Raw genomic sequence first — 15,266 nt, 5'->3', positions numbered from 1 at the left:
AACCTCTTATGCTCTGAGGGAAGCAAGAACATATGGCTCAACAGCAGATTGCACTTAGAAAACTGCAGCTTATTTGGAGGCTGAATTTGTCCAGTTACAGCTTCCCACCACTGAACCTTGTTGTGCCTTTGCAGCAAGTTTGAAAAAGCTCCCATCAGTGTAAGAGCCACTGTGGCTCTTGCTTACAGGCATCTGTTGTGAAGTAACTGTAGTTTTATAAATACAAAGCCTTGTATCTTTTTTATGGTTTTTTTTGTGGCCAGATGATAAAGTAGATGACCTAGCAATCTGTTTTGACCTTAAAAATCTAGGAATCTATGTCTGTGGCCCTCTACAGAGACAGACGATAGTTGCCAAAATACCTTTTTCTGTTTCTTCCAACAAGGGACTGTTGTAGAACTGAGATGTGGAATCAGTGACGTATCTGAATGCTAATATCCCTTTATAATTAAGCAAAAATGAATAATTAGTGCAGCCTGATTTGCTGAAAGTCTTTGTGGTTTTGAATGCTCTCATTATCTCAAAATAATACCTAGCTCTGTAATGCCGTCCTCAAATAATTATCTTCTGTGAGTCCTGGGTAGTAAAACTGACAATGAACTAATCAGGCTTACAACTGCTAAGACACTCTAATAGACAAAATATTTGTCTTAAAATACAGAATGCAATGAAATGCAAGGTCTCCAGTTCCAGAGGGACTAATGAGGTACTCTGAAACCTATTGCACAGAGCCTGAGCTGCTGAAGTGGTGTCCAAGTGTGCAGGTTCTGTGCCATTTTAAGAGAGATTAAGCAGGAATGTTTAGTAATTTGTGTGCCTCAGCTTTTTGCAGAATGGGTGATGATTCCGGTCAGCTGGAGTCCCCGAAGCTTCTACCAGTGACTGTTACAGCCTATTTAAACATCATTACCTCTCTTGTTTTCCAGATTATTCAGGACAGAATATTTAAGCACATATCACGTAACAGCTTAATATGGAACAAACATCCTGGAGGGTTATTTGTACTGCCACAGTATTCCTCATATCTGGGAGATTTTCCTTACTACTATGCTAATCTCGGTGAGTGAATCCTTGCTATAATCTAATGGTATTAGGAATTTCTAGTAGGCATTTGGCATTTGATCTTCGAGTAGCATGTGGCAGGTGATTTACCATTCATTTCTAGTTAATGATGCTTTGTGTTTATCCTGTCTCAGTCTTCCCTGACCACCGCAGACTGGAATGTCTCTGATGTATCAACATGCATCATGTGCCTCTCGCTTGCAAAGATTGCTTTAAAAAAATATATGTCCCTTCATACTTTTCAGTTGCCAGTAATTAATGCCTGAGCTGCTGACCCATTCGTGGCCTGAGGGGACATACTAGGAATAGCTTTTTGCTTTCTTTGTTTATTTGTGCTTGGCAAATTGGAAAAGTGGTGATTTACCCATGACGCTTGTTATTGGAGCGCATAGTTGGCATGGATTTATTCTCCATGTAATTTATTCTCCATATATGTGTCTTCATATGGATCCTACTAGAAGGAATGAATAGAGCTCAGGTTTATGGTTTTTTCTGAAGCGGAGCTTAAACAATGAGTTCTGCAGGAGAATGTGCCTGCAGGCAGAAGTGATCCTGCTTCCCAGACTGCTGCTGCTTTTGGCTCAGCCTGTGCCATCCCACTTGTGTGGATCTGTACTGCTCACCTGCTAAAAATTCACAGTTAAAAAGGGAGAAGAAGGTTTCTGTGGGAATTTTGATGAAAAACGACTTTGACCCCACACAGATGAATTTAGATGAGATTGAGAGCAGTAATGAAGGGTAGATGCCAGCAGGATCTGTTATTTCAGGCAGAAAAGGCAATCTTAGGGAGACAAAAATATCAGAATGGAAGGCAAGGCTGCAAGCACAATTATCAGCTCAGGAGGTAACTGAAGGTGCATGTGAATGGGGATCGACCCAGAAAGAGCAAAAATGTGAGAGGCTGTAAAGGAACTCAGGAAACTGAACAAGCTTCTGGAAGTTGTGGAGATAATCAGTAGAAAACATCAAACATCCAGAGCTGTGCAGCAAAACAGAGCCCCTGTCAAGAAAGGCATTTGGTTGAAGAAGCTAGATGTCAATATTATCCATGGGACAAACTGGATGAAAGAAAGTGATTGCAGGACATCTGTGGAAATAGTGAGTAAGAAAAGGCAGTAATTGTGTTGAAGTCAGGGATTTCAGAGGGTGTGGGAGTTAAAGGGAAGTGTGATCTTCTCTGAAGCATCTGGTGTTCCTAGTACCCGAGACAAAAGGATATGGCCTAAAAAAACATGGCAAGGTTTGCATTAAGTGCAGATTATTTTTCCATCTCCAGAGTCCTTTAATCTGTACTAACGGGGGCAGCTTTGTCTTTACTGAACACATATCTCTTCACTCCAGGTCTGAAGCCTCTTTCCACATTCACTGCCGTTATCCATGCAGTAACTCCCCTGGTTTCCCAATCTCAGCCTGTGCTGAAACTCCTGGTTGCTGTAGCCAAGTCCCAGTACTGTGCACAGGTAAGCAGTGCTGTTTGACTGTCAGTCACACCGGAGACAAAACTACTGTCCCAGGAGTGAAAAGTCTCCTGACTTCAGATCTTCTCAGTCCTGTTTTGATCCCCTGTTTTAATTTTGATGTTTCTTCTCTCTGATATTCCTGCTGTCTGTCTGAGTATGGTGGGAGTGGAATAGAGACAGTCATTAAACCCCTTTGCTTCATGAGGCAGGTAAAATAGTGTCTGCACTTTAAAGATGAGGATGATGTGTGCTGCAAGCTGCAAAAGCATGTCTGTGCCTCAAGAGCCCCTATGTGATCTTCCTTCCTCCCACTGTGGCTCTTAGTCTCAGCAGTGCCAGGATTTTGGCTTCTCTAGAAGAAACCCTGGGGAGTTCAGTGGGAGCACCCTCTTGCAGTGGAGTGTCATGAGTGGTTTAGCCTTTAATGAGAGCCAAAGTAAATCAGTTACATCCGTATGGCCTGGCTGAGATAGAGACTTCCTGAGCTGCTGTCCAGCCCATATTTGACTGAGAGAACATATATTGTAAATAGCTGGGATGGGTGAAATTACTGTAGGAAGTGCTATTTTTATACAGATTTGTATCTTTGTTGTTGATTTTGAAACTCCTAACTTGAATTTAACGTTTCTGTCTGGAGATCTGAGACCTTAGTGTTTGGACTGCATTGCCACAAAGATCTCTGATCATGGTCCAATATTGTCTTTCAGATTATTGTTTTATGGAATTGTGATAAACCCCTCCCAGCCAAACACCGCTGGCCTGCCACTTCTGTGCCTGTCATAGTCATTGAAGGAGAGAGCAAGGTAGGTAGAGAGAAGCATGGTAAAAGGTTGCCTGTATTCTCCAGTGAGACCAGAATTTAGTTTTCCAACTGCTTTGGTGAAACCTTTGTAGTTCCCACAGTTGTGACAGTTCCTTTTGTACCAGCTTGGGCACAGATTCGTGTTTCATGCATGAAGCCCATGCACTCAGAAATCATCAGTATGGCAGTTAATGCCGTGAATCTGAGATGCACAGGTGGGACACAGTTTTGAAATGTGGCCTCAAAAGTAGGTAGTGCTGACCCCATCTTTGGAGATTTCTGTCTCTGCAGGTGCATCAAAGGTATGATGCAGCTGGATTCATTGAGTCTGAGCAGCCACATGCTGGGTTTGGGAGTTAGCTGTGGATTCAAAAGCAGAGGAGAGATGAGCATGAATGGTATTAAATTGCCTTTGAAAAGTGCCTTCTCTTATGGCCTTGTAGGGTACTGCTGCCGGTGATGGAATCCTACCACTATAAAAGAGGGACACTTGTGTGGGAACAAAACCACCATGTCATCTCTTGCTGTGCCACGCACTTATTTTTTTTACTTCCACAAAGTTGCAATAGACACCACCTAGATGAGAGAATAGGGGTTGTTTAAAATCCACGCTGAAGCAGATGATTCTGTTCCAAATGCAGGCCTGAGAACAGGACTTAACTGCTTCTGGACTCTGACTGAGATGGATTTTGGCTGGTCCCCTCTGCAGTCTCTGTCAGATGGCTCTTACGTTTACAAAGGGAACTTGTAATTGCTTTGTCAGTGTAATCCTAATTTGAATTTATAGTCCTGTCTTCGGTCTTTTCCCCCAGCCACCTTAACAAGGGGAAAGCAAGAGCCCTGCGAGGTTGACAACTAATGGCTCTTGCTTTAGCTGGCCGTGTAAAGAGTATCTGGGGAGTTGCTGCAGGGCCAAGAAAGGCTGCAGTGATTTCTGAGCCTTTCGAAATTTGTGGGGTTTTTTCCTTTCATTTTGGAAAACTTACAGAGGCGAGATGGAGGAGAAAATATCTGACCAGTTCTACAGTGTTTGTAGAAATTGGCCCCAAGCACTGTTTAGATTACAAATGAGTCTCCTGAGTACACAAAGGTGTGTTTATAGTGGACAGTCTCTTCCTCTAATATCCCAACATATGCCCAAATGGCTTCTTGCACCGAAAAGCTGTTTGGACAAAGCTTGCAGAGCCAGAGCAGTGCAATTCAAAGGTTGCACAAAGGAGCTGATTTTCATCTTCAGACTTAACTGCAGCATACTGGCAGGCACAGTTACTCCGTGCAGGTGAGCGCAGAGGTCTGCCTTTACCTAACCTTCACTCTTCTCCATGAAATCAAGGTGTATTATCACACCCATTTTACAAAAGGGAGCTTTAGCTACAAAAGCAAATACAAGGGTAGTCCTAACTCTTGTACTATTTGACAGTTTTACACTGTCTGTAAAAGAGGTGGTCTGAGAACCCAGGTCTCCTGCTGACTGCTTCCTCAGCTTTGCCTTAGCGTAAGCAAAGCAAAACCACCTGCCCCAGCTAGATCACCACTTCCTCACAGCCACTGCCTCCCTGGATGAGGGCCACTGTAGTGATGCAGGAATACTCCCCAGACACACACAAGGAGCATTCTGATTGTGGAGGCAGAGCGTTTTCTGAATCAAGGCATAGATTCCAAAAACTTGCTTCCAAAGAGGTTGCAGGGGATGCAGAACCATTCATGCCTTTTATGAGGGACATGTAAAACTGCTCCATCTGCCTGTTTCCATACAGTGATTCCCTCTTACTGGGCCTGATTTTTGTAGTGTTTTCTTGGATAATAAATTGGAAAAGAAGTCTATTAACTAGCGGGCTATTTTTCACAGCAAATGAGGGAAACAAATCGTGTTGTGTCCTTGTTACTATTCATCAGTTCTCAAAAGGTGCTAATTAGTCTGCTAAAGAAACCATACGGATTCTCATTTCTCGTTGTTACCTTTTTGATCTCCGCTTGCTGATCTATTTCCTATTACTTTGAGAACTGTCCTGACATAGTTTTTAAAAGCTTATTTTTCTTATAAATATATATAGCTATATATATATAATTTATATGTGACTTTTTAAAATGCTACAATACCAATGTAATTCTTGAGGCAGGGAAGCTCAGCTGATACACATGTTCTTTAGCATATTTTCCTTTTCTGATGGAGGATGTTACACCATTTGGCAGCAGCTCCCTGTGGATACAATAGCACAGAGATGGAGCTGTACCACTTTACAGGGGAACCATTCTGGTAGCATAATGCCCTTCACACACAGCCTGGACTGCTTGTCTTCCCAGCTGCATCACCTTATGAATGCTGCAGAGTCCTTATCAACAGTCATCTTTGCTCCTTACACCCTGTAGGAGAGCAGAGGGACAATCCTAGCTACCAGGGAAAAACTCCTCCCTAATGAAACTCTAGGTACATCTAATCCTCAGTACAGACCACTGCAATTTGTCACGAGAGGAGAGGAGCCTGCTCCAAAGAGGGGGGTCTGATCAGGGATTGCTCCTCAGGTAGGTGTAGGCTGACTGATGGGGTGATGAAATTGACAGTAGATATCATTTCACTCTTGAGCTGAAGGGTCCTTTCTGTCAGACAGAGATATGTGATGTACATCAGACAAGAGGAGATAAGAGTGGGGAATAAAATGGAGAATTTCTCTTGGAAATGAGTCCTTCAGGTGGTTTTTTTTTCCTCCCCTTCCTGCCTTTGATACCCACAGGTTATGAGCAGTCGCTTCCTACCCTACGACAACATAGTGACAGATGCAGTGCTAAGCCTGGATGAGGACACCGTGCTTTCAACCACTGAGGTAAGGGTCCCTGTCATCCTGGGGGAGTCTGCTTGGCTCCTCATCTCAGCCTGAGCACAGCAGATAAGTTCTTCTCTTGGCTTTGTCAGTGAGCAACTGTTGTAAGATTTCCTGCCACGTTCCTCAGATTTAACATGTTGCACTTGTTTCAGCAACCCTGCCACTGCCTGCCATCAGAGGAGCTTTTTGCCCTGGTTAATTGGCTCATCATTAGCATATGGCTCTTCCGTTCCTTATTATTTTAGTAACATAGCTGCAGGCGGGTGTAGGCAGTCAAGAGCAGTCAGCTTTAATACTCTGTTCTCACTTTCCTGATTGGGGTAGCTTTTCTCCCCCATGTTATCAGTAGGGTGTAGGTGGGAAGGGAAGGGGTGTCAGCAGCAAGGGAATGCTGTCACTCCAAAAGAGCATTTCCACTCTGGTGCAGGATTTCACTGAGGAATACTCTCTCACCATTGTCACCCCATAAAACTGGAGAGCTTTGCTAGTTTAGATGTTGGAGTGTTTGTGCCAAGAGCAAGAGAGTGCTAAGAAAAGAAACATACTGTAGAAAACCAATTTTTACAACTGGGATGAGTATTGATTTCTGGAACCTCTTCCTGAGAAACACAGGGGAAACTGATGACAATTTATATAAAGTGCAGTATTTGGGAAATACATTATTAATGATGGCCAGGGAATAGCTTGAAAAACTTGATTTTCTTGGTTTTCCCTTTTTTTCCCCATGTTCATGGCCATTCCCTTCTCCCCAGTTCACATTTATAAAAAAGCTTTATTTCAGTGGTAAGGGTCTTTCACTGATGCTACCACTACTTATATGTCAGTGAAGATATGCTTGACATTGGTCACCAGTCACTGCTGTGTACCATAAGATGTCATTGAATTCATTTTAAATGAATGATGGATGAAATGATGGATTTAAATGAAGGATGAAATAGCAACCACTCTTTTCCCTAGTACGGATTTATGGTGCTGTGGTTAGACTGCTCCAGAAGCAGCCAGGGTTAGCCCTCTTTTGCTGCACAGATGGAAGAAGTTGGCGTTAAACCTATTTGATACCAAGATTACACCTTAGTAGTTTCTGCTAGATGAGGGGCAATACGGTGCTGCCAAAACACTTGTGTGCAAAGCCCTGCACAGCCAAAACACCCCAAAACCAGTAAAAAGCATTTATCCCAGCAGTGGCTTCCCAAGTAGGTTGTTGCTCAGGCTGAAGGGTCCCATCTGGGCTGCCCTGGGGGCCATGGTAAGACCTCTCATGCACTTCATTGCACTGAGGTGGTATTTACAGCAATCCAGCCGGTGGATTTCATAAGGATTTGGGGCTTTGCTTTGTTTTGACTGGTATTTAGTCATCATCCAAACTTTGGAGTCATTCAGGCTTCTGGAACGCATATGAAGTAAATAGTGTTTCTCATTTGGCTTGGCCCTGCTTTCCCCTAAACATTCTGAAACACAAATATTTGTTGTTGTGTGAGACAACATACACATTTCTTTGTGGCTTCCTCCCTCCTGTGAGCAACTTGTAGCTGATATTGCATGTTTGCATGGAGGATATTGGCCCTATGAGCCCCAGTGTCCCGTGTGCTGCAGAGAACCAACCAGGCAGCTTTTGCTAGCATCAACCTTGCAGCTTCAGCGTGCCTCTGCACGGGTGACAGGGACAGCAGCTGTCTTTGGTGGCTCTCTGTGCGGAATTGGGGCCTTTCTATTGCTTCACTTCCCTGTCGTACAGCTTAGGCAAAGAAACAGTATATTGAAACACTGACGTGAGGCTTTTTGTGTGAAGCTTCCCTTGAAATTAGCTGCTCATGGGTGGTCATTGTGGCAATTTCAGAGCCCAGAAAAGGCAATTTAGAAATGTGGTCAAACACGATCACGTTCCTGTTGAGAGGAGCCGTTACCAAGCACATCCTCCACACTGTCCAGCTCTAGTGCAGTAGAGGTTTTCCATTTACAACAGAATGGCACATGATGGCTCTTATGAGGGAAGCTGTCTCATGTGAGCAGAGGGATGTTTGCCTGGGAAGTAATTAGAAATCAGCACGGGTCAGAAGTGATACAGAGACTGGCAGCATGGTTGGCTTTTCCTGCTGATCAGCTGAGTGATGATGCTGGGAAATGATACAGGATGGTGACTGGGGATTTCTTTTAAAGGGAAATTTTTCTTATGGTGGTTGCTTTAGTGCATCTCCCTGGACCAATACTTGAAAGCACAAGTGAGGGCACCAAATGCAGCTGCTTTGTTATTTATTTGAGATTCTCAGACTTTGCTAAAGAAAACAGATGTCACGTTTTATGGGAAAGGCCTTTACAGGGAAAAAAAAGAAACCCAACCACTTTAGCTCTTTCATGTGGTATTGATTTGGATGAGATCAGAACTATCACAACGGTAACTGGTTTGTGCACATTGTCTTTCTAGTTGGCCTCAGATTCCTTGAAACAGCTTGAAAGAAAATAACCAGTCCCTAACTTTGTGTTCCAGTACATGTGTGACTCTTCTGTTTCATAAAAACACTTGTAAATGTGAGAAGTCTGGCAGTAATCACACAATGTGACTGTTCTCAGAGCAGCTATTCTTTATCTAACCTCTACACACTTGACTTTGGCTGGGTTCTTGGGAGGTTTTTTGAGCATTTTTGAGCAGTTTTAGGTCCCTCTGGTACGGGAGGGAAATCGGAGTGCAGTGCAGATACAAAACCCATTTTCCTGGGTTGGACTGGGGCAGCTAGAATTGTCTATAGCTCTTTTTAAAATCTCGATCCAGCTCAAGCTCCAGAATCTAAGTTGAATTGGAGAGACTTCAACCATCCAGCTTCACAGTGGTCACAATCTTCCCATGTGTATTTTTACCAATTTCCTTTCAAATCTAGTGCCGACAGGCCTTCTGCAAATGACCCAAATCATCCCTTTCCTGGTGTCGCCAGGATTTGTTTGGAGGGATCCTGGGATAGCAGCATCCTATCACCTTTTCAATTCTCAGATATCTGAGTTATTAAAGTAGTTGCAGCAAGACAATAAAATAAACAGAAAAATCCCTGTTGGCAGCATTTGACATCTTCTTGTGGCTCATACAGTATTGAGCATTTTCCTTAATGTATAGGCTTCTAAAGCCATTTAACTACATGGGAATCTTGCATTCCTGTTTATTAGGCTGTATGTTTAAATATCTTGGTCATATAGACAGCCTTAAAAGTGCGACGTGCACAGTCCTTAAAGGCTCAAAATGGATGGAAAATATAAAAGGACTTGTTACTGATTGCCTGTTCTAATCTCACTGACCCACCCTTATAGTTTAAGGTGCTTGACTCCTGGTTTTCCAAGCTTTGCGTTAACAGACCGAGATGGTTGGTGAGATGTACAAAGATGTGCAAAAGTTTCAGTTTTCCACATAGCTATTACCACTTTATATTTCATCTAAGTAAAAATACATGCACCTACGCCCATTCTTTCTGTAACTAGAAAAGGTTTGATGTGTAAAGGGCAAGCTTGAAAATGTTAATGTAATACTGCGATGCTCTAAACTCTCTTTAACAGGAACCATTAAAATGTGCATAATTACAGGGCAAAATGTCAAGCAGTCAGTTTAATTTACTGATGCATACATGGAATTAACGTTTTGCAACAGTTCCAAGATTCTGAATTACAAATTAGTGGCAAGGTAATATTTTGTTTTGTTGACATTTGTTGAAGCCATTTCGGTGTTCATTTGGCCTGTGCCTTTGTCTGCAGGTGGATTTTGCCTTTACAGTTTGGCAGAGTTTTCCAGAGAGGATTGTAGGGTACCCTGCTCGCAGTCACTTCTGGGACAACACTAAGGAGAGGTGGGGGTATACCTCCAAATGGACTAATGACTATTCCATGGTATTGACAGGAGCTGCTATTTACCACAAGTAAGAACCGAGCATCTGCTGTCCTCCTTCTGTATGAAACAAAATAGTAAGGGGGGTGGGAAGAGGGGGTGAAAACATTCTTCCGGGGAGGGGGAAAAAATGAAAAGATAATAAATGGGTCTACTTTTCATGGGGTAATAATTTAAGTTCTTGGTTTAGCTCTGGGGATCTGGTAATCATTACTGCGCTTGTTTGGTCTCTTTGAAGTCACTTGTATTTTGAAGCAGCCGGACTGCTCTTTTTAACATCAGGAATTACACACTTCAAAGAGTTCCCAAATTCATTAAGCTGCTCTGCTGAATGGCCTGTAGCGTAGCAGAAGGGAGGTTACTTCCAGACCAGCTCTGGGTATGTGTTGGCTGACATATGCAGACTGCAAAGTCTCCTGGCTACTCTAGAAATGAAGTACAGTGGACACGTCACAGATCAGCATACTGCAGCATGTTGGAAAAAAACCCTTTTGTTAGGGCTTCAGCAGACCAAAGACCTCTCTAGATGTTAGGAAAAAGTCAGCAAATTCTGGAGTATCTAATACACATCCCTGCAAAGGAGAAGACAAGCCATGGGGGATGATACAGGCCCAAAGGAGAATAAATTCAACAGTAAGAATCATAGAATGGTTTGGGTTGGAAGGAACGTTAAAGATCATACAGGTCCAACCCCCTGCCCTGGGCAGTGACACCTTTCTCTAGACCAGGTTTCTCAGCGCCCCAACCAACCTGGCCTTGAACAATTCCGGGAATGGAGAATCCACAAGGATGGTAGGGACAGTAGTAGGCTGGTGTAATAGTGTTCTTTCCAACTGAACAACTTGGAAAGAAGCAGTGGAGGATGAATTCATCCATGTTGTCTATCACATTGTAGCAATGTGGTGCTCTCTTCCGTGCTCCTCCATTATGTTGATACTTAGGTCTGCATTAGTTCTTTCAGCCCAGTTACAAAAAAGGCACGTTTTGTTTCTCCATTAGCACTATTTAATGTCTTGATGAGACACTGAATTGCTCTCTCTTCTTGCTCGAGGCTGAAGAAAAGAAGTGGCATAGGCAGAGTTGAGTACCAAACTTGTGTCTGAATTGAGATAGACATTTCCTGGAATTGGTAATCCCTGAAAGCCCAGTGACTTGTGTTAATAACGCTGCTGTTGGTTTCCAGATATTATCACTACCTGTACACTCATTACCTGCCTGCCAGCCTAAAGAATATGGTGGACCAACTGGCCAATTGTGAGGACATTCTAATGAATTTTTTGGTGTCAGCTGTGACAAAATTGCCTCCAATCAAAGTAACACAGAAAAAACAGTATAAGGAGACCATGATGGGACAGGTATGTATCCACAGCATGTTTTAGCAGTAGGGAAGTATTGATAATGTAATGGCTTGACTTCTAGGTTAGGCTTACAGAGCGATGCAATTCTGTCATTTCTCTTGCAGTTTTTAGTTTAGCAGGAGTGTAAATAGACTTTAGATATGCTTATTATAATGAAAGAAAAGGAGAAATGGCAAACATCTAGTATGGATGACCACTGGTCTTCATAGTTTTCTCAGTGTTATTCACAGTGATCCCAAACTCATGGAACTGATAATTGTGGTGACCGAATTTCAGTTAAACTCTAGTTTTCTAATGAAACTAGAATATTTAACTCTAGACCTAAGACCTAGTCGTGGGATGGTGGAGGCGGAAGTAAATTCTAGAAAACTTTTCTGGTTTTTATTACTATTAATTAATACAGTGTACTAGGCTGTCCCTGTGCTATTGTAAAGCATACAGTGTGATTCAAGCACTGACATCAGATTGTCACAACAGAGGTAATTTGTGATATGCAAGGGCTTTTTCTACAAGGAACATTTTGTGCTGTGGTCATGCCATCACTCACAAGCAGTCATGAAATGCTTGATTTAGATCCTCTTCCAGCTACTGGATAAGCACTCTGTAATTGCAGAAATGCATATACCTTCCAATAACAGAGATTCAGGGTAACCTGAGGTCACATTTCCTCCTGCCCTGTGTGGGAGAGGGATGGGAGGAACAGCAAGTCCTGCAAGACCTGCAAGTCCTAAACAGCCTACCATGCGTGATGTCATGGTGTTTGTGATCCTCACTATGAACACTACCATGATTACTTGGGGGGGGGGGGGGGCAGAAGAAAGAAGGGGCCCACTATTTTCCTCTCACATTTTCTCCTGTTAGCATTACTTGGATCTTTGACTGGGGAGTGGCCATGCCAGTTTGTAGGCTGCCCTGCCTATCTGTATGCCATTGTGTTTCATATGAGGTATAGGTAGCATTCAGCAATTCTGACTCATCTGGGTACCCAGGAGTCCTTCTGTGTACACGAAAGTGCCATCCAGAAAGTGCCTATTGCTTCCAGTTTGAGGTTCACCTCTCCACAGGGCCGTGCACTGATTGTTTGGCAAAGTCTGAACATCCATTTTTCTTCTTATAGCACGGGTGACATGAGTCAGCCATGAACTATAACTCTGTCCTAAAGACAAGTTGTTCCTGCAGCTTTGGGAAATGTAATGGACCATGTTCATAATTCCTTGAAAGACAAATAAAAAATTAACATAACCTCGGTGTTGTGACACAGATTAATGGTGCTATGGAAATTCACTGTTAATGGCCAGAATGTCTGCTATAATCCTCTAGCAACAAGCTTTTGCTTGCTCTGTAGTGGCTTGGTATAATAAGAATCTGTAGTCAATGCACGTTATAATCAATGCACATTATAACCTACCACTTGAGCAAAACTGGGCAGGCCTTGGACAAAGATCAAGTCTGATACAGCATTCATTTGGCAAGTCCCTGACTTTACCAGTTTCTTCATGTTCCAGTTAGCATACTTCGAGTTTATTAATCTGTATTTGTTTCTAAAGTATAGTGAAAACGTAAGTGCTAAAGAGAGATGCATGAGAAGTGGCACAAAAACCCGTTAGGTTCTCAGCATTCATACTTTATCTTAAATAATAGTTTTATTATGTTTATAAATTTAGTTTAGGTACAGATAAAGAATAGTAACTGCTTCAAAGCTGTTAAGGCCTTATTTTTCCAGAGGTGCTGAGTTTTGATGGGTTTTCATAGGAACTACAGCTGCACTGAGTTTTGGAATATCAGGCCATAGTGTTTTGCATGTATGCATGCAAAGACTATGGTCTTTTCCTTGGGTTAGGGTTTAACATGATGTAATGGAGAACTCCAGTTAATTCTCTCTGTCCATAAGGCAGCGCTGTCTTATGCACTGGCCTCAGCCAGTGGGGTTCCTGGAAGCACCCTGCTTGTCCCTGCGGGACATTTACACGCATGAGTAATGCCAAGTACTTAAGGACTTACACTGAGCTCAATTAGAAGCTGGTAAAAATTATCTGTGTATAAATTTCTGCAGATCTGGACTGCAAAAGTGTGTTTTTAACCTGAGAAACCATTGCAGCGTGTTTTCATCCTATGGCTGAAAGCTGTGGGCAGCAGCAGGTCTATGTTTGGCTGTGCTCCTCCAGTGAGAAGCTGCAGTCTTCTTGACCTTCCTGGTGGTTTTTAAGGACTTGTTCTATCTCTGAAATAGCTGGAGGTTTTGGGAGAAAAGAAAAGCAAGGGTTGGGGTGAAGTAGTATCCAGGAGGGCTTTGGGAGGGCTGCTGGCGCGTGTCATGCTCTGGGTCAGGCTGGCTCATGGCTGAACTCGGGTGCGCTGCCTTCAGCACTGCTTTGGAAGTCAACTGGCTCGCCATCACCATCAACTTCTGCAGCCAGCGTGTCCTTCGCCTTGTTTAAACCCTGCCACCGAGCAGGTTTCACAGATTATGGAATCACTGGGGTTGGAAGGGGCCTCTGGAGATCATCCAGTCCTGCCAAGGCAGGGCCACCTACAGCGGGGTACACAGCAATGTGTCCAGGCAGGCTCTGAATGTGTCCAGAGAGGGAGACTCCACAGCCCCTGACCAGCTTGTTCAGTGCTCTTGACATCCTCAGTGTGAAGAAGTTCTTCTTCATGTTGACTTGAAACTTCTCGTGCTTTAGTTTGTGGCAATTGCTCCTTGTCCTGTCACTGGTCACCACTGGAGACAGTCTGGCACTGTTTTCCTGGCACCCACCTTTGAGATACATATATGCATTAATGAGATCCCCTCTCAATTTTCTCTAGACTAAACAGGCCCATCTTCCACAATCTCTTCTCATAAGAGAGAGGCTCCAGACCCATAATCATCATCTTTGTGGCCCTCCACTGGACCCGCTCCAGTAGTTCTTTGTCTTTCTTGTATGGAGGAGGAAAGAACTGGACCCAGCACTCTGGATGTGTCTCAAACCTGCCTCAGCAGGGTTGAGTAGAGGAGCGGGATCACCTCCCTTCACCTTCTGTCCACTCTCCTCCCGATGCACCAAGGATTTCAGCCACCTCAGAGCCCTGGCGCTGCTCTGCAGCGTGGCACAGCTCGGCCTCATGCCCATCCTTTCCTGCTGTACATTCCCCATTGTGTTGTGTCATGGCTAAGGTCTGACTCCTGCTCTTGTCTCCACACAGACATCCCGGGCCTCACGCTGGGCCGACCCCGACCACTTCGCCCAGCGGCAGAGCTGCATGAACACTTTTGCCAGCTGGTTTGGCTATATGCCGCTGATCCACTCGCAGATGAGGCTCGACCCTGTCCTTTTTAAAGACCAGGTCTCCATCCTGAGAAAGAAGTACCGAGACATTGAACGACTCTGAGGAGCGCTGCTGAGGGGTCCGAGCCGCCCCGCGCGGCCATCAGCACATGGAGCCAGACTGTGCCAGAGACAGCAAGCGCCTGGCCCCGGCGAGTGGCGTGCCAGGATGCTGGAATGCTGGGATGCCGGGGTGCGCTGCTCCAGACTGCGCCCAGCCGCCCGGCAGGCTTCTGCCGCTTGAGACTAGGTCGTGTACAGTTTCATTATGGAACATTAAATAATTATTTTTGAAATGATTGCTATGCAGGTTTAAACTTTTTTAATGATCAAAAAAAAAAAACCCTATTAAAAACAGAGTTCTTTCTTTAATCAACATCGTGTTGGGTGTGAGTATTTCAAAGCTGCCATTTCTTTCTCTTGTGCATTTGATTGTCAATGCAGTTTTCATTCCTTTTCCCCTGCACAGTTAAACACTTGAATCTCATGGGTGGAAAATGCAGCGGGTTTGGCGACAAGCTGAGCACAAGCAGGACAGAACCAAGAATCTTTGTTCTCATTTACTCTGATTTTTTAATTTCCTTTTCTGTTT

General features: G+C 43.8%; 1 protein-coding gene across 1 annotated transcript in view; it reads left to right on the top strand.

Moving 5' to 3' along the window:
* EXT1 (exostosin glycosyltransferase 1) overlaps positions 1–14,738 on the top strand; it is a gene marked incomplete at its 3' end in the record, with an annotated part of 178,096 nt that extends 163,358 nt beyond the window's left edge. Inside the window, exons 5-11 of the mRNA XM_080610863.1 lie at positions 927–1,059; positions 2,404–2,522; positions 3,230–3,325; positions 6,057–6,146; positions 9,879–10,039; positions 11,192–11,363; positions 14,553–14,738. Coding sequence (XP_080466989.1) covers positions 927–1,059; positions 2,404–2,522; positions 3,230–3,325; positions 6,057–6,146; positions 9,879–10,039; positions 11,192–11,363; positions 14,553–14,738 — 957 coding nt within the window. The remainder of the gene's footprint in view (positions 1–926; positions 1,060–2,403; positions 2,523–3,229; positions 3,326–6,056; positions 6,147–9,878; positions 10,040–11,191; positions 11,364–14,552) is intronic.
* Positions 14,739–15,266: the final 528 nt, after the last annotated feature.

Source organism: Psittacula echo, assembly GCF_963264785.1.
Source record: "Psittacula echo genome assembly, chromosome: 2".
Lineage (NCBI taxonomy): Eukaryota > Metazoa > Chordata > Aves > Psittaciformes > Psittacidae > Psittacula > Psittacula echo.
The sequence above is the reverse complement of the archived record's forward strand: the minus strand, read 5'-3'. Positions and strand labels throughout refer to the sequence as shown.